At 40.2% G+C, this 24,643-nt stretch overlaps 2 protein-coding genes across 2 annotated transcripts in view; both read left to right on the forward strand.

The window, feature by feature from the left end:
• Window positions 1-9,794, forward strand: part of LOC109476028 (complement component C6-like) — a 14,274-nt gene extending 4,480 nt beyond the window's left edge. The window contains exons 5-15 of the mRNA XM_019776840.1: window positions 519-663; window positions 1,126-1,264; window positions 2,002-2,215; window positions 2,890-3,007; window positions 3,289-3,392; window positions 3,978-4,100; window positions 5,187-5,344; window positions 6,051-6,276; window positions 6,833-7,012; window positions 7,480-7,644; window positions 8,221-9,794. Of these exons, the coding sequence (XP_019632399.1) occupies window positions 519-663; window positions 1,126-1,264; window positions 2,002-2,215; window positions 2,890-3,007; window positions 3,289-3,392; window positions 3,978-4,100; window positions 5,187-5,344; window positions 6,051-6,276; window positions 6,833-7,012; window positions 7,480-7,644; window positions 8,221-8,807 (2,159 nt within the window). The 3' untranslated portion in view covers window positions 8,808-9,794. The remainder of the gene's footprint in view (window positions 1-518; window positions 664-1,125; window positions 1,265-2,001; window positions 2,216-2,889; window positions 3,008-3,288; window positions 3,393-3,977; window positions 4,101-5,186; window positions 5,345-6,050; window positions 6,277-6,832; window positions 7,013-7,479; window positions 7,645-8,220) is intronic.
• Window positions 1-24,643, forward strand: part of LOC109475983 — a 32,416-nt gene that overhangs the window by 6,195 nt on the left and 1,578 nt on the right. The window contains exons 2-9 of the mRNA XM_019776791.1: window positions 13,631-13,856; window positions 16,859-16,969; window positions 18,537-18,664; window positions 19,982-20,200; window positions 21,074-21,155; window positions 21,794-21,950; window positions 22,600-22,769; window positions 23,549-23,713. Of these exons, the coding sequence (XP_019632350.1) occupies window positions 13,633-13,856; window positions 16,859-16,969; window positions 18,537-18,664; window positions 19,982-20,200; window positions 21,074-21,155; window positions 21,794-21,950; window positions 22,600-22,769; window positions 23,549-23,713 (1,256 nt within the window). The 5' untranslated portion in view covers window positions 13,631-13,632. The remainder of the gene's footprint in view (window positions 1-13,630; window positions 13,857-16,858; window positions 16,970-18,536; window positions 18,665-19,981; window positions 20,201-21,073; window positions 21,156-21,793; window positions 21,951-22,599; window positions 22,770-23,548; window positions 23,714-24,643) is intronic.

A 24,643-nucleotide genomic window follows, 5' to 3' on the forward strand; every position in this document is an offset into this window, starting at 1 on the left:
CACTGCTTATAGCGCCCCCTAGGAACACATTGTTGAAGTGCACCATGAATACTTAAGTAAATTGCCTCACAATTCAGCCCTCCAATAAGGCTGCCAGGAGGGATGTATGTCTTTTGCTGAGAACTATCAAACCAGTCTATTACTACTGCATATAGTGCCCCCTAGGAACACATTGTTGAAGTGCACCGTGAATACTTATGCAAATAGCCTCACAATTCAGCCCTCCAATAAGGCTGCCAGGAGGGATGTATGCCTTTTGCTGAGAACTATTAAACCAGTCTATTACTACTGCTTATAGCGCCCCCTAGGAACACATTGTTGAAGTGCACCATGAATACTTAAGTAAATTGCCTCACAATTCAGCCCTCCAATAAGGCTGCCAGGAGGGATGTATGTCTTTTGCTGAGAACTATTAAACCAGTCTATTACTACTGCATATAGCGCCCCCTAGGAACACATTGTTGAAGTGCACCATGAACGAAACCTGTTAACTCTCCACCCCTCCTCCCTGCCACCAGAGCGGTGCATCCCGGAGCTCCAGACGTGTAACGGCGATAACGACTGCGGAGACTTCTCCGACGAGCGGCGGTGTGAACAGATCTTTGACGTGTGCGACGGGCAGGACTTCGACGCTATCCCCAACATCGAGTTCGCTGGCAGCGGGTGAGTTTCAACTAAAGTTCTGGTGGTAGGGTAAAAAGGGAATTCGAACTCCCAAGAAGGCTAGACAGGGAGAAGGACGATAGGGGGGGATAGGTAATGTTCTTTGGCAAAAGTAGATAGATATAGAAAACATAGGGAATAGGGTCAGTCCTGAAAAAAATAGGGCCGGTAGGTAGGGATTATATTTTCCTTTCCTTTTTTTTAGACTTTGGCGATCTCTAGTGATCCAACAAAGTAAAACTTGCATAATGAAGACACTTTCATTTCCAATGTCAATGTTGGAAAACTGATTGTGTTTCATCACTCAGTTGTCAGATCATGGAGCTAGAAAATAAAGGTCGAAATATTTATGTCCCTTGCAGCGGGCCACACAAAAAGAAGGCTAGGAGTAATATTCTGTATACTAGTATTGGAATGCTACTGCTATGCTCCGTTGCTGACGTCATGTTTCCATGGCGACAGGTATAACATCCTGACCGGAGAGGTTGCTGGGAAGGTTCTGGAGAACAGGCTGTACGGAGGCACGTGTAACACTGTCTACAGCGGGGACCACGGCAAGAGCTTCCGCCTGCCCGAAAACCTACAGAACTACCGCTTCCAGGTAAGCCTACAGGCCTAACATTTTATTTCATTTCATTTCATTTTGCGTTTACAGTCCCGTGTCTATGGCGTAATTCTATCAGCCCATGATGTGGAGAAACAAGCACGTCGGCAGAACGTACTGCACCTGCGCGAAACCCTGATTTTTTTCACGGTTTTCGTTGGATTTTTGGTCAACCTTGCATCAGGACTTTGCCTATTGCAGACGATATTTTTTCCGACTTAACATTTGGAAACTACAATCGGGATTTTAACCTTAGCTTACATGCACGAATACTGCATTACATGAGAAGTTCTACCGAAGTATGATAAGGAACTTGACTGATAACGGACTGATGATTTACTATTTATTTTTGTATTATATTTTGATTTGTATTTTGGTTTGATTTTGTATTATATTTTCGTTTGATTTGTAATCCGTGACCCCTCCCTCACCCTCGACCTTGTTGAAAAGCGGTCAGATGTATGTACCGAACAAGCTTTCGAGTTTAAATAAAGGCTTACTACTACTACTACTACTACTACAATACATTGCGAGTTTCTCGCAGGTGCAGTACGTTCTGCCGACGTGCTGATGCAGAGAAACATCGTGTTTGCGAAATTTCTTTATTGTACAAATACAAATAAATGAGTAAATGGAGGTGGTTCATTAAGATTACAATAGCAAAATCCGTCCATTTTTGGCACGAACCTACACAGGCCCATAGCGTATTGATACAGAGTCATTTTTATCGTTAGGTTCTGGCTGACAACTCCTTCGCCACCACGGCGTACAACAGCGCGGAGGAATACTACCGCGAGACGAGGAGCAACTCCCAGCGGAACGTCAAGGTGGGCGGGTCGGGCAGCTTCTTCGTGATCAAGGCGAGCGGCGGCGTGTCGCACAGCCAGTCCCGCATGACGCACGAAGTCATCGAGTCCGCGCAGAAAATAGACTCCAAATACTTTAAAGGTAAGCAGATACTTTCATTCATATCTGTTGCATTTTCAGATAAATTATTCAAATTAAGCTATAATACGTTTTTGATAGATGAATACTACAAATCTTAATACTACTGTTAGTGTCCTGTCCCCTACATGTATATAATGTTACGGTCCCAAAAGTAGTCGGTTATTAGAATAACCGACCACTTTTGAGGTTACGAAAAAATAAATGGAAAAAAAAAGGATTGGGAAATGGAGCCTTCTGATTGGTTGACGTCTCCTGGCTAAATGATATTACTTGTTAAATTTTGACTGAGTTGTGGGCTTGCTTCTCTTTAGCTGTCTGCTCTAATTCCTTCGGTTGCATGGTGGTTGGGAAGTGATTTTGACAGTTGATTGATAGGGACGTGGAATCCTGAAGGTGACCCAGCACCAACCGGGTGGTAGTAAGTGAGTGTATGGAGGAATTCAGGTCGTGGTGTAATACCGGATTGAATTACATCCCCTCCACCGTTCCAATGCATTCTCGAAAACCCAAAACACTTCCCGGAGCTCTGTGAACTTGGTCACGAAAAAAACCCACTAGCTTCACGAAAGTCTTAAATCTAAAATTTCTTGTTTTCATCGTGCGTCCCTTAAATCTGTGTTAACCATTCCTTTGTTAGGAAGTTCATGGCACTTATTTACATTTTGAATCCACAGTAATGAACACAGTTGAGCTGGCCCAGTTCAAAATGCGCAGAAGCGACCTGAACCCATCCGACATCTTCCTACGGCGCATGAAGGACCTACCTGTGTACTACAACTACCTGGACTACAGGTACAGGGTTCGAATCCCTCGAATGATTTCGATTTTAGAACTATCAGCTCTATATCGGTTGTGTTGCCTATCAAAAAAGATACATAAAGACCTTGATGATGCTTGATCTTACAGGCCTCTTGCAAGTATTCTGTGTTTTGCCTGCTCTTTTCTATAGCAATTTAGTCTCAACATTATAAGGTTCAGACACGCAGTTAGTAAATAAAACTTAAGAAAAAGAGTGCCACATTGTAACACAATATTTTTTTTAAGTTTCGGTATTTTGCCATTATATATTTCAGTTTCCTTATTGAAGACTTCGGCACGCACTACTTTTCCTCTGGGAGTCTGGGCGGACAGTATGAGTACGTGTACCGGTACAGTAGAGCCGACCTGTCACACTCTGGTGAGTATATGTTACTCTAGCACATGTTCTAATTTATACAGACATAGCGTAATAACAACTAGTAATACACAGCTTCATTAAAGCGATATTGTGTAAAATTTGCACTTTTTTAAACATCGTAGTTTTACAAATTTTCTTGTGCTATAAGCCTAAGTTCATAATCACATTTGGGGAGTAAAAGATCAACGTTGTTGCGCCGCAAAAATGTTTTGGAAGCTGCCGAAGATACCCGAAAGAAAACCGCTGTTTGTTTACATTCTTTTTAGGAGCCTCCTAAAAATACAGCGGGCCTGGCACAACTTATTCTCGCGCTGCACTGAGTCGCAGGAAAAGCGAAATAGTGACGCTAAGATGTTGGAAGTTATTGAAAATGACAATCTAAATGAGAAAATTTCAATTATCTATATTTACAGTTTGGCGCAAATATCTTACATGATAATATCGATTTAATACTCATAATGACTACTTAAGCTTATTTTCCCTTAGTCTGAGTACATGTATTAGATTTGCACACTGTAATCGTACAAAAATAAATGATGTGCGTTTTATGATATTATTTATTGAAAATCAACGTGTTTGTTTCAGGTCTGACCGAGGAGGAACAGAAATCGTGCCTGAGTGCCGAAGCTAAGGCCTCATTCTTCAGTTTCTCCGGCAGCAGCAGCGGCAGCAGGTGTAAAGAGAACGCGCTTTCCCAGAGGAACAGCGGTAAGAGACCCATGCATGTTGTCCATGAAAACTCAATCCCACTCAGTCCCATCAATCCATCGTGGGGTCGTGTGGCGTAGCGGCTGAGTGCGCGACTCGGAATTTAGAGTCCCGGGTTCGAGTCCTGACATGCCACCGATCTTGTGCCCTTGGGAAAGGCACTTTACACGGCTTTCCTCACTTAGCTCAGGTGTAAATGAGTATTGTCCTGTCATGTATTTGTCCCCTGTGTTGGTGGCGGCATTAATATAAGTTGAAAAAACTTGAGTGTGCCGTCACCACGTCTTGTGATTACATGTTGGAATTTAAAAAAATCAATCCGTCATAATCCGTTTGTTATAGGACACGATTAAAAAAAATAACGATTTTAAAAATATAGCAATATGATTCAAAAATCCTTTATTGATAGCTGTTATTTTTTAAATTGTGATAGATTTTAAAGATGTCAGATGTAAATTAGCATAATACTTCAGACTTAACTATGTAAGTCTGCTTTTTGCAAATAAAGTCATTGTCATTGTCAATGTCATTGTCACACAAAATATCCCAAAGTTCTTCATATCTGCCAGGAATATCCCAAATTTATTGATACCTGTCATGAATATCCCAAATGTAATGATACTTGTTAGGAATATCCCTATTTTGGTGATACTTGACGGGATTACGGAAAAGCTATCATGATAGAAAATGGAATGTAGGCCTGTCCTTGGTGCTGATTGCCATCCACTGCAGTGCACACATTATGCCTCGATCTAGCCTGTGTTAAAGCAAACTCGCTAGCGCTGTCAGTGGCTTTTTTTATTTAACAATTCACACTCAAGTTAAACTTATTTCATGCCGCTACTAACGCAGGGACAGGACAATACTCATTTTCACTCAAGTTAGTAAGGAAAGTCACGTTAAGTGCCTTTTCCAATTGCAAGGGCACAAAATCGGTGGCATGTCAGGACTCGAACCTGGGACCTCTTTGTTCTGAGTCTACAGTTACGCTACACGGCCCCAGCGGCTTTTAGAAGAACAGGATGACCACTTAAAAATACGCGACCATGATGCAGTATCTCATATTTGATTATCCCCATTCTACAGGAAGTTTCACGCTGTCGGCGTCCGAGTCCTTCTCCCACGTGAAGGGCGGCTCCTCTGAATCTGCCGGCCAGCTGGCCTTCGCCAACGGACCGAACCCGCAGAAGTACGAGGCGTGGATCCAGGACGTCAAGCGGAACCCCGCCATCATCAGCTACGAGGTACGACTGACAAACACGTTATGTTTTTTTTAAATTTTTTATTTATTATTTTTATTTATTTATTTTACTTATTTTTTTAATTTTAATTTATTTTTTATTTTATTTCGTTTTTATTTTTTTTAATTTTTTAAATTTTTTTTATATTTTGTGATAACGCTCTTCGTTTGTACCGAATTCATTTGTGATATTTCAGCAGCGACATCTAGCTGCAGTACGAACAGGAATAAGTCATTATTGTTGCCCTGAAGACGGATACACAGATTTTGCTATTCCTTAACCGGACGCCATAACCGCGCTCCCCTGGAACAACGAATATGTAGGCATTGTAATCTGAATAGGATAGAGGATGAGGAACACTTTGTATTAAAATGTAGTTTACACAACGAAGAGAGAGCTGAGCTTTAAAAACTATTGCAGTGTATGTTTCCCCATTTCATACATCTTAGCAACACAAATAAGTTCATATTTCTAATGGCTTTAGACAAACCTTCGATTATAAAACAATCTGTACTTATATCTACATCGTTACTAAGAAGCGAGAAGAAGCCAAATTATCGTAATTATTAGACTATATTCCATAGTACATAGAATTAGCACTAGCTTGTACATTGTATATATTCATTGCAAACTGTGACGTCTTCCCTGTTACCTGTACTGAACCCAGTGGGTATTTGCGTACAATAAAGATCTTCATTCATTCTTATAGATCACGCCCATTTCTGAGCTGGTGGTCGGCATCCCCTACGCGGACATCAAGCGACGTAACATGGAGAAGGCTCTGGTGGAGTACCTGCACTTCTACCACTCCTGCAAGTGTAACGCCTGTCAGAACAACGGCCAGGCCATCATGATCGGCACCGAATGTGTCTGCGTCTGCAAGGCGGGAACTTACGGCGTCTCCTGCGAGCTGGGAACACAGGTTGACAACGTCGGTAAGTACAGCACTAGTACGCTAAAAAGCCAGTTTCTCAAGCAACAAGATATTGTTTTGGAAACGGTCAGGCGTTTCAGACAGCATCCACTACCTTTCATCAGGGACACTGACCGTTTCCAAAATCATATCCAGTTACTTGATGAGTAACTGTTTTTTGGGGCGTATCTTATTACCTGGGTGTTTAACCTTCACCTACATCACTGTAGTACTTGTACACCTTAAATAATTGGATGTTCCTCAGACAACTACAGACGTTTCTGTTCTCTTCTGTATTTCACATTTTACTCATATTTCCTTAGCTTTGTGAATTGAATATTTGTGATTTAAGTTCCTTGATTTATGTTACAACGCCAAGGAAATATGAGTAAAAGGTGTATAGTAAGACAGAAAAAACGTCTGGCAGACATGTACACGCTGTGAAGTATAGGATGTTTTTCTAAGGCTATGAATGCTTGTGTCATAACACATGGGTACACTTAGAAAATGATAATTGTTTGAAAATATAAAGAAGGTGTCCTTATCGTGATTTTTTTCTGCGTTGTTTGTTTTGTTAGGCACTGCTGTTCACGGGAACTGGGCGTGCTGGGGATCCTGGGCGCCGTGCAGTAAGTCGTGCGGGTCAGGACAGCGGGTCCGCCGCCGAACCTGCAGTAACCCCACCCCCAGGAACAACGGCCAGACCTGCCCCGGTCAGGACTCCGAGACCGAGACCTGTAACTCCCAGCCATGCCTCAGTAAGTATTGTGTACAAATAGACCGATCCTGAATGTCCATCACAATTAGTTCAACCAATGAGAATGTCGGCAAGTATCGGTTCGACCAATGAGAGAGGTCCGTCAAATATTTGCATTTTTATGTTTCGGCGGAGTTTCAGGATCGGTCTACAGTCTTCATGAGTCTAGCACAATTCTCCTTTTTTTGGCTGATTCAGTTTTATTTAGTATTTACCATTGATTTTGTATACGCGAACACAGAATTTATGATATACAGACGTTTTCCTCGAAAATTCAATGTCTTATGCAGATACGTACACATATTGTTCTGTAATGGCTTTTCTACCGACATTTTGTATACATAACGTTTTTCTGTGTTTTATAAAAGATATACAATCCACACTTGTACATGGCTCTTTAAGACAAAGCACTACGTATACATCTTCGGTATTGTCTAAGTTTCACGTTGTCTCTTGTTTTCTCCGCAGCGCAATGCCAACCGGGGTACTACTCCCGTACAGGGTACGCGCCGTGCCGAGCATGTCCCCCGGGCGCCTTCCAGACCCTGCCCGGTCAGAAGACCTGCCTAGACTGCCCCCGCGGGAAAACCACCGGCCGCTCCGCAACGGTCCTGTTCGAACACTGTGTTGAAGGTTAATATACCTTTCTCACAACTACCCAAACCACCCACTAAATCATTAATAAACCCCCATTAAAACCCCAATAGAGTCCACCCCTCTAGATCCCAATAAAATCACGTCTTACGACTAATCTAATTCTTCCAGACCTAAACAAAATAACACTCTATGAAACTAAAATGATGTTATGATTCATTATCATTAACATGGGGATAGGTCATAAGATACAGCACCACTCCCTTCCATCAAATTTAAATATTTCCACATGTCCTGATATACAAATTTGTATTCATATGCACATTCCCAAACCTTTGTTGATTTGAAAAATAGGAAATGATGATTGTTTGAAAAATGATTTTGATGATCGCCTTCGAAAGGCCACTGTACAAACTGAATCACTTCATACTTATACCAGTTGATAATTCTAGATTCCCAATCCTAAAGAATCCAACCCCTCAACCCCTCTAATCTTAAATATAACGTTGTTAAAATCGTTGTAAATTTGTATTCAGAACGTAGATGAAGTAAGCACCGTTCAATGACTACGCACTAGCGGATGGGTGAAATAGCGTATGTTCTGAATTCTTGTAGATGAAGACCCTGTTGAAACAGACGCCCGTGTCCTGGGCTCTAGCGGTTCATCTGGATCGGCGGGAGGGTCAAGAGCAGAGTCCCGGCCAGACAGGCCGAGGTTCTTCGGCTCCAGAGGCACCAATGCCAGCTATAGTGACGGGGCGAGTGCGGTATCCAGCGGCTCATCAGCTGGTAGAGTAGGGGTTGAAACAGACAGAGTTAGGGACACGATAAGGATACCAGTTGAAGAGGACGATGATCAAACAGAGCCGCCATCCGAGCATCCTCGTCGACACCACCACGGAACGTCTTCGGCATCCTCCGGAGGCGGTCGGCACGGTGCCGAGGAGGAGCCGGAAAATACCGACAGATCTGATGAGAGAAGCACCGATGCTCCAACGGAGAGTGGCCCGGATGTTGGTGGTGCTTTACCAGCTGGTGCTGATGCTGAAACGTCACCAATTGCAAGAGGTGATGAAACGTCATCAGAAGATGCTGAAACGTCATCAGAAGATGCTGAAACGTCACCAGCCGATCCTGATACCGTCATCTCCGGCATTCTAGATACCTGGAGAAACAACGATGATGACTACTATGATTATTAGTGATGAGTCCGGATTAATTATTGCATGTCAATATATAGAAATAAGAGCCTGTCTGTGCCACTCACCAAATAAGCGAGTGTATTTTAGTCGAATTATTATAGTTCCCCCCTTTTTCCCAACATTTATATGCTTTTCCAAATGTTTTTACGGTGTAAAATGAAGCTTGATTCTTCTCTAAGCAAAGTAAAATTTAGTTGACTAAGAAGGATTTCTACCATGTATGTTGGTATACTATGCAAAGCTTTTTTACGTACAAGGTTGAGATGTGTATATAGAAGGCACTTGGACTTTGTTAAGGCCATGTTGATTTGATTATATGGATGACATCCGCGCGCGCATGAATTTTCGGCCGTTTCCACAAAAAAAAAAAGTTTTCAACCATACTGTAAAGAGTGCAAAACAGTTGCTAAATGAGCAAAAAATATACCATAAGTTGCAAGGAAAACATTTAGAAACCAGATACCATTAGATACCAATGTCGTAGAATGCCAAAATCAAAGGAAAAAAGACAAAAATGTAAAGAAATGAATTCGAAGAGTAGATTATTCGCCATAACATATTCTGTGCCATTTGTTCAACCTTCATGACCACGTAGATATCACAGTGAAAGCAACTTTTGTTTTTGCAAAACTTTTTTTATTCGCACGCACGCATCAGTTTTGGGGTTCCCAGAGGATGTCATCCATATAATCAAATCAACATGGCCTAAGTTTACCGAAAATTGAATTGTCTGTTTGACCCAGTGTTACGGTGTAAATTGCCGAAAGCTTTTCATAGCTTTTGAAGATTTTGGGACCAGTGAAATGTACATTTAGGAGACTAGAAATCTTATATTCGTCAGAATACATTCCATATATCCCGACTTTTTCAAATACATGTGTGTTTTTATTGTACCTAGTAGGAAATGCTGTTATCCTTCCCTTTTATCTAGAGGCATGGTATTGTGCCCGGTCATACTGTGCACGCAAATAAAGTCATCAAATAGAAGAACAGCGTGTCACTAATTTTCTGAAAATAATCCCAGTACCAAGAAATTTAATTGAAAAGTATAAGTTTGGCATAAATATTTACATATCTTAGCAATGATATGTCAAATAATTTCTAAGAAATTAACCATCACAACTCAAAAACTCGCTGAGACATGTTATGTAGAGCAGGAGAAAATTTGACTTTGCCGCCAGGAAGTCTACCCGTCGCCCCTTGCGCGTGAAACGAGCCTCGATCTCGTGAGTGCCGCCGTTTCCCAACCACTTACCTCCCTGTTAGTACACACCCCACCCCTGCATAAACACACAAACTAAGAAACAAGTGCTTCTGCAAAAGCTGACCATTTTCGCCGCTTACAGGCTTACAGTTTTTACGAACATTTTCCCCATCCTAGCATTTCAATTTACCTAAGTTATATAAATGGTTCTAGTTCTCATAAACATTGTATATAATGAGAGAACATGCACTTCTATATTTCAACTCTTTAAGTTTAAAACATTACAAAAATCAAGTATATAACAGTTTATAACCTGTTTTCTCTCTTTTAAGAGTCTTTTTAACAGAATAAAAAATGAGACACAAAAGTACATTTTAACTTAAATTATAAGTAACGTTAATATATATATATATAATTTTATTCAAAATCTCTTCTATGGCTTTGTCCCCAACATCTAAGTTTACAAACCTCGTGACATTCAACCAGGGCTTTAGCCAGCGCCCGTTTTACCGTCAATTGACGGTATTTTTTCCCGTCGGACGGTAAAAATTTAAGTCCTTACCGTCAACATTGACGGTCAAAAATCGTGGGTGAAGACATTAAACTTAGCAAAAAATGTAGCGAATTTGAATGAGCCACGGCGCGGGGTCTTTCCAAAGCGCGTCGCGTCTTTTCAAAACGCCGCGGGCCCACACATTTCTTATTTAAATACGGCGGGAAACCTGACTTCAAGGAACGTGCCGATGTCTGTTAACTCGGTTCTTTTCTTCAATGTTGCTGTCTGTTTAAACAACATGTGCTAACGGCCACATAAGAACAATGGCTCGACTCAGACTCACGCTGGTAACTGTACATGACAATAAGATAAATAAACAACATGTGGCAACGAACAAAGAAATATCAAACGTTTTGAAAATATACTGTACTTGAATTTTCATACCATCGCAAGAAAACGGAGATCGATCTACGCAAAGTGGCTTTATTATTTATATAAACTTCGTTAAACCACCTTCGAAGACTTGAGCGGCAGCATAAAGATAAATTTTCTGGAGCCGATCGCTGAAGCAAGTTTTTGCCGGCGTACGTAACTCCCTCCGCGGCAAAATCCCATATGCCGTAGCGAAATCGCGTCTCAGCACTTCCCCAAATCAACTCCATGGCCGCTAAAGTCTGCAAATGAGGTTAAACTTCCTCATTTCGGTTGAGAAGCGAAGCTACTAGTATAAAATCATGTGCATGGCGGCCATTTTGTTTGCTACCCGAAGTCTTCCGAATGATCTAAATAAGGAAATCGTCGGAAATCTGAGCCACATCCCTCGCTGTCGGCATGCGCTCGGGGCTGGCTCGGTGGAAATCGGAGGCTGTGGCGTCAGGACTAGGTTTATTTGCATGGCTCGGGAAGCCGCCGCGGCTTGAATCGCAGCGGGATTTGGGCGCCGGGCGGGTCAAACAAAGGGAATATGAAGTTGTGAGGACCATAGTTTTTTTTTTTTTCTTCAAATTGCAGATTGTGTAATTTTTATCCTGAAATCTTGAAAATCTATCTGCAAATTGCAGACTGAAGACGGGTATTTAGAACACTGAATACATGAAGTGTGCGGGGGGGCATGATGTCGATCACCGGATCATGATTTTTTTTCGCGTTGACCCTGATTCAACCCTAAAATAATACTCGAAGAGAACTTCAAAAGTCATCTTTTACTAATCATATATAATTGTTTACATTATATCATTTGATCAACCTGATCCATTAAAAATTGTCAATGGAAAATACCTTGCCAAACAATGCAATACCTATTTAAGTTAATTAAACACTCACTCATTAATTAATTAATTTCCTAAAATACAAAAGACATGTTGGTGAAAGTTAGGCACCCAGGTAATATCAATAGTTCCACGGACAGCTATGTAGGCCGGAGCTTCTATTGCGTGCGATCTACGTTTGGTCAGAAAATACACCCCCCCCCCAACACACACACACACAAAAACACCGATCCGGGAACGCCTGAAAAGGAGGCTTTTAATAAGCTTTGCCTGCAGCGCCTTGATTGGTCGGACGTGTGACCCTCTGGACTGCCGGCTAATGGAAATCTGAACATCTAGACTAATCCACACTGCTAATGCTCATTGACATAATTTATGCAGTTTATTAAAATCCTTGATTACTGTGATTATAGACATGTCTTTATCAACATTTTTGGCAAATAATAAAATCAAGTTATTGTTCAAGACAAATTAAGTTTGTTTTGTCAGCAGCTTTGTTATGCAACATTAATAGAACTATGATTTTGAAATTAGCAACCATAATGGAAAGTATACAAACGTCCAAGGCATAAATGGTAAAAAGTGCACTCGCAACAACGACATCTAGCGACATGCGGCAACTCAGCATGTCTGCATGGCCGTCGCAACAACGACATCTAGCGACATGCGGTGACTTAGCATGTCTGCATGGCCGTTGAAGGGTGGAACCGTTGATCCATCCATCCAATCTCAATCTCGTCTGAGTTACCATTTTCGCGCATGCGAAAATGGTAAAAAAACAAGTCAGAGACCAAGTCTTGATCAACTCAAGTAACTTACTTTTACAGTACTTTGTACAGCTGCCGTGTTGACGGTGAGAATGTCTGTTTTCAAGAACACGAAGCCTTTTCTTCCACGTCATGTCAGGTGTCCATGTCAACAAAACAAAGGACCGACCGGTTAGACCGGGGACGTACCAGTGTCATGCATGACTGGAATCAGATCGAAAGAATGCCCCAGCAGGAAAAATCATTTCTACGGTAAATACGACGTAGAGAGGTATGTAAAAACGGTCAACTGGTGTGGTTGAACAAGAGTGTAGTTTAATACGAATGTCGGACGACTCGGACCATTACCATCTCGGCCCAGACAACTCGGCCCATCTACCTGGTCAACTCGGCCCATCTCTCTGGTCAACTCGGCCCAATACCGGAGACAGTAATTTAGGCAGAAACACACGCACACACGATGTCAATTTTCGAACAAATCATGGAGGTCAATAAGAAGTTCATTCAACTTATGTAATTCCTTTCTTTTTCCACAGGTATAACGAATAGAACTAGCGCTATACTCCTTAGTCAACAAACGTCACGTTCATCGAATGCTTACACTGAACATGAAGCCTTTTCTTACACGTCTTGTCAGGTGTGTCGACAACAAAGGACAGGTTTGACCGTGGACTTGGTTTGAACAAGGACATTATACACAGAGTGTGTATAATGTCCTTGGTTTGAACAAAACTGTGCCAAAATACACAACCGAACCACACAAGCCATGCAGGTACATGTATGCTTGGAGCACGCGAAACATATGACTTGATATAGATATCTGTATCGAAATATTATAGATATCTGAACGAAACCCAAAAATATTGCAGAACCTTTGATTTACAAATGACAAGGACATTTGTCATGTGTAAATCAACACACTTACAAGCGTAAGTGTCCACTGCAAGCCGACCATACCCCCCCTGTAAATTATCGTACAGTCCATTATGTTGTTAGTCTAGACATCGTGCATGGTGACAAGGGGAATCTAATTTTTCGATTTGTCCCTTTTTTGACGATTGTGTTTTGCCTTGTAATACGGACTACAGCTATGTCGACCTTCAACAGGAGGCGAGCTGCCCCGGTTTTGGTGTCGTTTGTCGCGGGTATGGTGGTTCAAATGTTCCTCAACTCGTATGAAGTCAGCATGTTCGAAGGTTGGCCGGCCATAACGCCATACACCTGTCCGGTGAGGTTTCGGGTGATGGGGAACTGTTCGTGCGTGGATCTGCAGTCTCAGCTGTCCAAGTGCCATCAGACAAAGTTCGTCACGCAGTGAGTATTGATTTGAGTGGACGCATATTGTGTTACTGCCCTAACCAACCTGTTAATAGCTCTTCTAAACTAGCTTCCAGCCGTGTACACGTCGTAAGTGCATGATTTATTAGTATTACAGAGACCTACCCACATGGTACGTAGTAAGGAGGTCACCACTTAAATCTTGTTTGTACGTAGTAAGCGCCCTGTACGATATTGAACAGCAACGTTAGCAAATTGTGGCCAAGAAACACTCAAATGCAAGTGGTTTTCAGTTTCTGGCTGATTCAAATCTGGTTATGTTGATAGGAGGAAGCGAAATTAAATTGCGTTTCATTAATACCCAGGCCCAGGAAAGAAATTTTGTGTTTCTGATTTCCCAACTGACCCTATCAAAAACCCGCCGACCTTACATGTAGCTTTAGGGTGAAATATTTGTCCCTTCTTAACAAGTAAACGTACGGGTGGACGGTGTTCTTGGAGACAGCTAGCCCTTGTTTTGATGGATTTCAGTTTTACATTGTTAAATCAGCATTATAAATTTGTTGGATCTCCTCAGTCGAAATCTACAAAAAGCAGAATCCCTATCTGTCGATCTTATTTTTTTCAAGAATGTAATCGGAAATACAAAGTGCTTTTCTAGGATTCGTAACGTTTTTTCCAAGATCGGCCGCCATTGTAGTAATTGTTGATGTAAGTGGTATAAAAGGCGGCCATCTTGCTCAATGTGTGCAAGAACGTTGAAAGCGTATTACAAACAGGAAGTCACAACCGCACACCTCTGGAGCAAAGAATTTGCCATTTTTGTAGCTTAAGCAAGGTAGAAGATGAAGTCCACTTTGTCGTAGAATGTAGTTTATATAGTAACGATAGAAATAATTTTTTTACATATATTACCAGAACGTTTCCATACTTCCAATCTCTGACTAATTTGGAAAAAATTATCTTTATTATGCGCTTTGATTATCCTGTATTAAACCAACCCATTTCAAATTATATTTTTAACATCACAGAAAAACGAGAAGAAGCCGAACCTCAGTATTAGAGTAGTTTTAGAGGTGATGTAGTTATATCAGTATCAGTAGTGTACTACCTTTCCATCTGTTCTCCTGTACCCAGCCCGATAGGACATGAATGTACAATAAAGGTTTATCTCATTGATGATTAATTATTCATAGCAATGGTCCTATGAGACCGAAGATTGATGTCTGGCGAATTTGATACTGTCTTTTTGCCACCGAAAGGGATCTGCTCAAAGATTAACCCCAGACAAAGCTTGTCTATTTTGCAGGATGGATAAACAATATTTGGTTACACCCGTCCTCACAAGAACAGTTTAAATAATAAGTAACTACAGGGATGAGGACCATGGGTCCTGCCATAAACAAGTACTCCCAACTGTGGCTTCTCCAGCAGCTTGAATAGTGAATTGACCCCCATAACCACATAAACGGTTATCCCAGACGGTCCAGCCACCAAAAAACAATGGCAGGGATATCAGGATAATAACTGTCAAGCTTTGGAACAAATTCAAATATGAACTAGAAAGGTAACATTTGCAAAGCAAATGCATAATGTTTACCTTCGCATGGTCTGCTCTGTTAATTCTTACTCAAATACACTCATATATATGATCAGACAGGAGTCTAAATCCCTCCTGCTATAAAATTGCAATATGGTGTAACCCAACACCTGTTACCATGGTAAGAGACAACATTGGTTCAGGTCATTGAGGTCACTGTTTGGAGAAGAAGAAAAAGAGGAAGAAGAAACTGAGCAAAAACAATATGTTTTCCTTCGGTAAACATAATGAATGTTTGAATGAATGAATGTTTATTTACGTGTCATTACGACCATACGTCGCCCAGCCCATGTGGGCTTATAAGACACCGACAATTATAAAATCATAACAGCTAAAAAAATACAGAGAGTCAGAATCAGATATAACATAAATTATACCTTAATATAATATATAAGTAAATAAATACAGGAAATTAAGTAGTACTGGTCATAATACAGAAATCAAATCAAATGTAACACAGATGATAAATAATGATAATTTAGGTTCAACCAAAATTGATAATGCACAAGAGGTAACTGTAACATGAATGGTACATACACAGAACCAACTATTTTTCTATACAGGTTTTCAAAGTAACAATATCAAACCATGCAGCATAATCGGGATAGTTGTAATTGAGTCACATAATCAAGAAAATACTATCTGCAACAAGTTTCACCTGGAAAACCAACCTTGTGGTCAAATTTCAATTTTTCAAACTGCCCTGTCAAAGTTTTATCAATGTGTCTAATATCTATTGTAGATCTAAAATGTCAACCTCACAACTGAATTAGCTTGAATAGTAAGTTTCAGTTTCAGTTTATTGAGATACCCTTTAGCCCATTATGGGTTATTCTTCCAGGGTTCCAATACAAATACATGTAACATCACAATTACAGACACAATCCTACATATTTACACTTAACTTACACCATAAATCATTTAAAAACAGAGGAGTTACACGTCGCATAAAAAAACTTAACTATTTACATGGCAATAATAAGTGTTTCTAGAAATATGGGGTGTACTGTGGTGTCAATTTGGTAGTATGACAAAACAGTATACATGTAGGCTGTTAGAACTGTACAAGTAACTGCCAGGCAATCTCTACCACACTACCAGGCAAACATTGGCAAGACAGTGTTGTCATTACATTTGTACTTTATATTATGTGTCACTAACTTCTATATGTATATGTACAATTGCACATAGATTCCTTACCTGTCGTCAATGTGTTTCAAACCCAAAGTGTCTTCAAGAGTCTTGGTCAGCCCTGTGCCCATGTTACCACCACGGTAGTCAGGGATAGAATATGAGGCCTGGTAGTTTACGTTAGCCGAATTTATTGGGTGCTTATATAGTACAAGGTCTCTAAAACTGTCAATGTGCAAGTAAACATCTTTACGGATTTCTCCTTATAGTCAATGTTTACATGATTTTGTCGATTCCAATGACACAGGTTCAAGACATGCCACGTCCCGATACAGAAGACCAAGACTGGCGTCAAGAGTCCAAAGAAAATATTCTTAGACTGCGGAGCAAATGTCGCCTCCAGCGTTCAACTATTCAGGTAGCCTACATTTGAAACTACTTTTATGTAGCGAGATTATGACATAAACGCGGTTTTAACGTTGCTAGTCTTAGACTCTGGTAAAGTGGTGAAGCCAGACGTCTAGACTACCACTTCTACACACACATTCTGAACCTTCTTGATCTAATTAAGTACCCGAGTACTTGATTACGTCATGCATTGTTGGCAAGCGAGTCAGAAAGCTCGTATAACGTTACGTCATGACAACAAATGACGTAATCAAATACTCGGGTACTTAGGTCACGTCAGCAAGGCCATGTGTGTGTATACCGTATACGTAGAAGTTGCGGACTGATACTGAATAGTTCCATACTACTCCTACTTAACACAGTGTGTGTAAACGTGACTTTTATATTGTTTATAACTTGTTTTCATTCCAAGATGGCCACGAGTACAGTATATTCACGAGTTTCCCATTCCCATGACACATTGCGCCTGGGGGGGGGGTAAAATCTGCCAGGCTGCATAGCGCAGGAAGGGAGATTTTACCCCTAGGCGCAATGAGCCATGTGTATGGGAAATTCGTGATGTTAATGTATTACCACAGATATAAGGGTATGTCGATCACCAGGAATCTCCCGAGGCCGTTACCAGGTATATAAAAAGAGCTAGCTATTTATCTCATTTTTTTAGTTCAGATTATTGACAATGACAATGATGTTTATTGCATATTCATGCCTTCTGGGCTAAATGCATTGGGTGACCTAACATACTGTATGATACTAGTTACTAGTACATAGGGAATTGTATAAGAAGAAAAACAAAACAAAACTAACATCTACTGTATACTATAATTCATCTAACTCTAAAGCTTACAATAGCTTACTAGTTTCTTCTCTCCTCTTGAGACATGCGTATACGAATTCACAGAGTTTCTCAATCACCAGGTGTTTAGACGATGACATTATGTATGTGAACAGTTCGTCGTTTGTTAACTTTGTAACTCTCTAGCCCAGTTTAATAGTGTTAAAGAGAGAGATGCGTAGATCTCTGTACAATGGGCATTCCAGGATAAAATGTTTTTCATCTTCTATACAATTATTTTTACAGAGTTCACAGAGCCTATCATTCGGAGGAGTCCGGCTGTATCTACCAGTTTCAATGTGTAGTGGATTATTATTGTAGTATGTGTAGTAGATAATTATTTCATTCCATACACGTGGTAAGCTCTTTACCTGTGTTAACAAATAATTTTCCACTAGTAAGAGATATTCATACAACCTTTTACTAGTGAAAAAATGAGTTAACACGCCTCTAACTCATTTTTTCACTAATAAGAGATTTCATAGAACCTCTTACTAGTGAAAAATGAGTTAACACTCCTCTAACTAATTTTTTTCACTTAAAAGAGAATTCATAGAACCTCTTACTAGTGAAAAAATGAGTTAACATCCCTCTAACTCGTTTTTTCACTAATAAGAGTACAAACTACGTATTAGCACTACTTGTTCTCTTAACTCGTCTTTTACCACCTTTTGCAGATACCATCTAAATAAATGTGCTAAATAATCAGGTCTTATATAAACACACATGTTTACCATTGCAGAGAAACGTACCCAGGCGGACATGACTACGTCATTCATTCATTCGAACTGGACGGACGGTTACGGCCATACTTCGCTCCGTACTCAAACCACGAGCTGCACTGTCCAACTGCTGTCTCCGACACAGACGGTATTGTAGCCAAAAAATACTAGTTACTCAAGCAACTGGAAATTCCAAAATAATACCCAGTTGCTTGAGGAACTCCTTTTTGGATATCGATAATACTTTGTAGTAATGTTTAAAGTTAAAACTTTTGGTCCAACACAAAAAATTCTCTCACCTAGAGCTTTCGACCAGTCACTCTGGTCTTCCTCAGTAGACTGACCCACTATGGTCTACTGACGAAGACCAGAGTGACTGTTCAAAAGCTCTAGGGGAGAGAATTTTTTCCCAGAGGGGTCTACTGAGGAAGACCAGAGTGACTGGTCGAAAGCTCTAGGTGAGAGAATTTTTTGTGTGGGACCAAAAGTTTTAACTTTAAACATGTAACTACCAACACATGAACTTTCATGATAATTTGTAGTAATATTTGTAATGATAGTTACCTTTTATAGTATTGTTGTCTTACTGTCATACATTGTACCATGTGCGATTATTGAACAATTAAGTTCATTCATTGATAGTAAAATGTTGAACGGTAGTAATCATTATGGTAAAATGTTGAACTCTATTCCAACACAAAGATTACACAGAGATATATATGTGCATGTATATGTATGTGTATTGTACATATGCATATACATCATGATGATAATATATAATAATATATAATGTATTTTATAATATATAATGATGGTAACATATGATAATATATGATAATATATAATGCATTTAATAATATATAATAAGGATGACTATAAAATATGGATATTGAGATATAATGTATAATGTGGCTAAGGGAGGCAATGTGCACTTATTTGTTTTTTGTAATAAGAAAAAAAAAAGATTACACAGAGATCAAATTTTCAACGACCACTGTTGCCTTCATCAGGATAATTACTGACCAATCACTTCAAAACGTGATCTCGCGAGAGTTACGGTTACAGACACGTGACCTTATTCACTTGATCTCTGTGTAATCTTTGTGTTGGAATAAAGTACAACATTTTGCAATGATGGCTACCAACACAGATGAACTTTGGTAATAATTATGTTTACCTAAGGAAAACATATTGTTTTTACTACGTTTCTTCTTCCTCTTCTGTTCCAAGCACTAACCTCTGACCTGACCAATGACATGATTTGTTGACGTCTGTCACCATGGTGACTGGTGTTGGGGTACGTAATGTTGCAAATTCATGGTCTGCTCTACTCCTGTCACCACATACTCGTAGTACATGTATGTGAATGTGTTTGAGTAAAAATTAACAGGGCAGACCATGTCCGAAGGTAAACATTATGCATTTGCTTTGCAAATGTTACTTCTCTAATTAATTCATGTTTTAGGAGAGATGACGGCGTTTTCGGAATCGGCCTGGTCGCCAGACAAGGGGAAGAACAACGGCGTAGACATGCAGTGGGGAGGGGGGTCCCTGTTCGTCAGTGAGGACGAGAAACAGGACACGGACACAGGCGGGCTCAGAAAACTCTCCTACCGCAGAGCCGTGCCAACGGTTGACCTGTCCCGGTGGATACAGGCCAACTTTGCAGTAGAGGATGACATTGGTATGGCTATGGGTTCTCTTATGTTACAAACGTTTGAAATAGACCATGTGTGATTTGTGATATTTTCATTTATTGGTTTATTTGTTTGTATCAACATATCAACAACATATCTCGCAGCCTTGACATACGTACAGGGCTGAATTCTGATCAAGTTGTTTACAATATAAATTGTTAATAGTATGTAGGGAAATACAAATTACAATCATATCGGAATTTACAGATTAATATATAATTTTGGTTCGAAAGTTAGGTATTTACAATCTTACAATCGTACAAACTATGACAATCTTACGTCGTACAAACCTTATATCACTTAAGTTTTAACATATATGTAGAAGAATAGTAATCATAAATAAATAAATAAATCATCGTCGTAAATCCTTTCATGTAAAGGACATGCCCATATTTTCTATGACTGCTGTTGAACTTGCTGTTTAATTTGAATCATACGAGTTTATACTTAATCTTAGCATGATGAAAGCTGAAACTTTTTTCAGAAGCTGTACTCAGTTAATATCACTGGCATCAGACTTAACATGAAATAGGACAACCACATGCACTGTCTACCTTTAAAAATCACCTAACCTACCAGTAGGTTGCTAGTACAGTACATGTCAGTACAGTACATGCAGTCTTTACATGTACTGTACTACCAGTAGGTTGCTAGTACAGTACATGCAGTCTTTACATGTACGTAAGATGGTGATATCATTAGAGAACAACAGTTTTAAGTTCATGATGTCCTTTTCTACATGTTCAAATAACCACAAACAAGCTATGTTCAAACAAGCATGTTTAAATATTAACCACAAACAAGCGTGCATTAGAAGCTAGGAGAGCAGCACATTGAATTTTCACTGTTCTTTTCTGCAGTGTTCAAACTCGACGTAGAAGGAGCGGAGTACGCCATTCTGAAGAAGATGCTGAAAGACGGTACATTCCGCTGGATTGACAAGTAGGTACAATGTATTAATTATAGCACACATTTTTAGTGTGAAAAATGGTATTAGCTAGGTATGCAATGCTTTGACAAAACCCGCAGTACAGTGACTCCTAAGTCATTCATGCTATCAACAGATGATATAGTAGTATCTGATATATGATATGTGAACAGAATTGGTCTCTTGGACCGGGTCAGGAGTAACAACTTGCATTTGGAAGGATGAAACGACATCCTCCATCTCAGACTCCAAGTATACATGGCTGCGATGTCATCTTGTAGCTTGGAACAATCACTCATGCTACAGACTTCTCTAAAACATTTAAAGTCGTCCGCGAAGAGAGCAACAGATGAATGTTCCACTATACAAGGTAAATCATTTATGTACAAAAGAAATAAAAAAAAGGCCCAAGAATTGAGCCTGCGGGACACCAGACGTGACAGGGAGCCATTCTGACGCATTCACACGCTGACAACAGTTAGTATAGTTAGATATGAATTAAACCTGGCAAGAAGATTTCCTCCAAAGCCAAATGTTGACAAGGAACATACATTGTGTGAATATTGTTAATGTTTTGGCTTATGTTTTCTCATTTAACGTCTGATACATGTGACGTTCTCATGATGCCCGTTTGTCGATGTTTAATCTGCAGATTTTATGGTGAGTTCCATCCCAGGCAACCAACCGGACTCAGCTGGAGCGAAAAGAACCAGCTGATGGACGAGTTGGCGAAGAAGAAGATCACTCAGCTGTCCTGGGCGGCAGAGGTGCAGGATTATCAGGATATAGAGGAGTTGCACCAGTCACAGGTTTGGAAAAATACACAAATGTAAATGACTAAAACTAACATCAGTTCCCTGTCGAAACTATGTCGTACCACAAAAACACGTATTCATGAAATTGAAACCATCACGAATGTTTCAAGTTGTGCAGTTTGTACTTAAATCACAGCTGCAGGTTGCACCAAGGAGGTTTAAAATAAAACTTCCTTGGTTGCACCGATTCTCCAACCTTCTTCATGCAGAATGACCAGACACTTTCGACGCGTGACCTCCATACCATTGCTTTGTTTACTATCTGTTAATAATTAGATCATAATTGCCGTTGGTCACTATGGGTCCCAGCGTTTCATGAACGTTCACCTGAGTTGGTATAGTTACATGTTTAGAGTTAAAACTTTTCAACCAACACAAAATTATCTCACCTAGAGCTTTCGACCTGTCACTCTGGTCTTCCTCAGTAGATTGACCCAGTGAAGCTTATCACGTGACTTCCTTGAAGTGTGACGTCAACACCGGGTCAAGACTCCACGTGACAAGCCTCACTCACGAATTGAGAGTGACTGGTCGAAAGCTCAAGGCGTGAGAACTTCTTTGTTGAATCAAAATTGTTAACTCTGAACCGTGTGAATACCAGGGTTTGTGTACGCTTAAGAATAATCCTTGGAATGTCGCTTAGGTCCCCCGTGGAACCAGCGGTACAGCCGGGACTGTCTACCGGTCGTGTGGGTTCGGTAGCCCGTCAGTTCCCGGCCGGGTCTCCTTGGTCATAGAGGTGGGCATGAACGCCAAGATGGCGCACAGACTGATCGAAGCCATCCGAGCTTACAGAGTGTACATACCACTCAGGTATGGAAAAAAAATTATATTTCAAGAGTATTACAAAATGCTTATGCAAGGCAATATTATTGTGATTACATATACTGTTTCACAAGTTTCTTGTCTTGTCGCCTGAATATTTTTTTTCATGCATGTTTTCAATGTTTTAATGTCAAGAAATAAGTACGGATACACAGTACCTGTACCACTCTCTACTCCCACTCTAATATGTGAAAACATTTGAATGTTTCGCAATACTTCTCTGTTGAGTAGAGTTGGATTTAGTACTGTCTTCAAATCAATTCAAGGAATCTTCAACGCAGGCTGCGTTTTCCAATGAGCCTGTGCGGTAAGAATTTGTAGTCGGTTGTTATGCCAGGGCGTGATGCGATACAAAAAGGTTTTTTTTTACACAAATTACATGACGTACGATTTCTAACGAAAAGCGTCTGACATTTTTCAAAATATATCTCTAGTTACGTCAGTGAAGATTAGACATCCAGGTAATAAGATACGCCAAAAACAGTTACTCAAGCAACATGGATATGACTTTGGAAACAGTCAGACGTTTCAGGTACCACCCAATGCCTTTCGTCAGTTACACTAGAGGCTTCACTTATTTGCATATCAATCAATAGTTCTTACTTTAAACCTCTTGTTCTGGCAACTCTCTAGCGTCACTGACGAAAGCTAGGGGATTCTACCTGAAACGTCTGACCGTTTGCAAAATCATATCCAATTGCTTGAGTTACTGTATTTTAGCTTACATCTCTAGTTGCTTGAGTAACTGTTTCTTGTGGATTTCTCAGCGTATTTGTGTACGGAGACTTTGCCGAGCTTTTCCCCGAGATGGTCCTGAACTGGTCCCTGAACCACACCGTCGGTGTCCGGGAGGGGCATCCGTACCCGCCGGGACACTTCGACATCATCAACCCGAGATGGATCCGTACCAACCTCATCATCAGTGTGCTCCGGTCAGTTTTTAAATATAAAACTTTGTTGGAAATACATGCCTGAGGGCTAATTGCAGGTACAAACAACATGTATGGAAAAATAAAATACTACGTCTAACAGTATCATAATACTACATTCTACATTGTACTAGTTTTGCTGGATTTGACTTCTTTTGGGGCAATGGAAGACGAATTTTCCCACTTCTATGATATGTGGGTTCTTTGATTTTAATAGTGAAATTGTTTTCTCGTGGTAGGGGACAGTGGGAAAGTAATGGAGCATTTTGGACACCGTGGTAATAATTGTAAATAAAAACTCCTTTCACATATGTATAAAAAATATTTTATTCTGAGGACTGGACAAAAGTAATAGTTATCTAGGCCCTCTCTCTAAATAGTCCAGCGGCATAGCTGAAAAATTGTGCACTTTTGTCTAAAAGCACCAAATTTGGCACACATGTAGCTGAATATATTCTAAGCAAATTTGGATATGGAGGCATTTCCATTTCTGCCCAGGAGCGCCGTGACGTCATCTTGAATTTAGAACCCCCAAAATAGGCGAAGCGTTCTAGTGCCTTAATTAAGGGGGAGGGGCAAAAAATTAAACATCAATATTTCTTTCTGAAAATTTATATGCCAACATAACCTACTACAAGGTACACAAACCTGTTAATTTTGTTTCAATGAAAGAATAAAAGCAAACATCAACAAATACAAAATTGTAAAAATAATGAAGAGAAGGAAGGCTGGCGTAACAAATCAGTGTGCAAATCAGATAACAATCAAATAAAATGACCTGTCTGCGAAATAAAGTTGAAAACTGCACTTGTAATTTACTATCAATAATGTCAAAAATATCACATACTACTAATATAGTGGTAAGAAAAATCAGGATCCCTTCCATGATGTGTGAAATTCTTACCGTCATTTCTGTTATGCGATGGTACTCCA

Source organism: Branchiostoma belcheri, unplaced genomic scaffold, assembly GCF_001625305.1.
Source record: "Branchiostoma belcheri isolate BF01 breed outbred unplaced genomic scaffold, Haploidv18h27 scaffold36, whole genome shotgun sequence".
In the NCBI taxonomy this organism is placed as follows: Eukaryota; Metazoa; Chordata; class Leptocardii; order Amphioxiformes; family Branchiostomatidae; genus Branchiostoma; species Branchiostoma belcheri.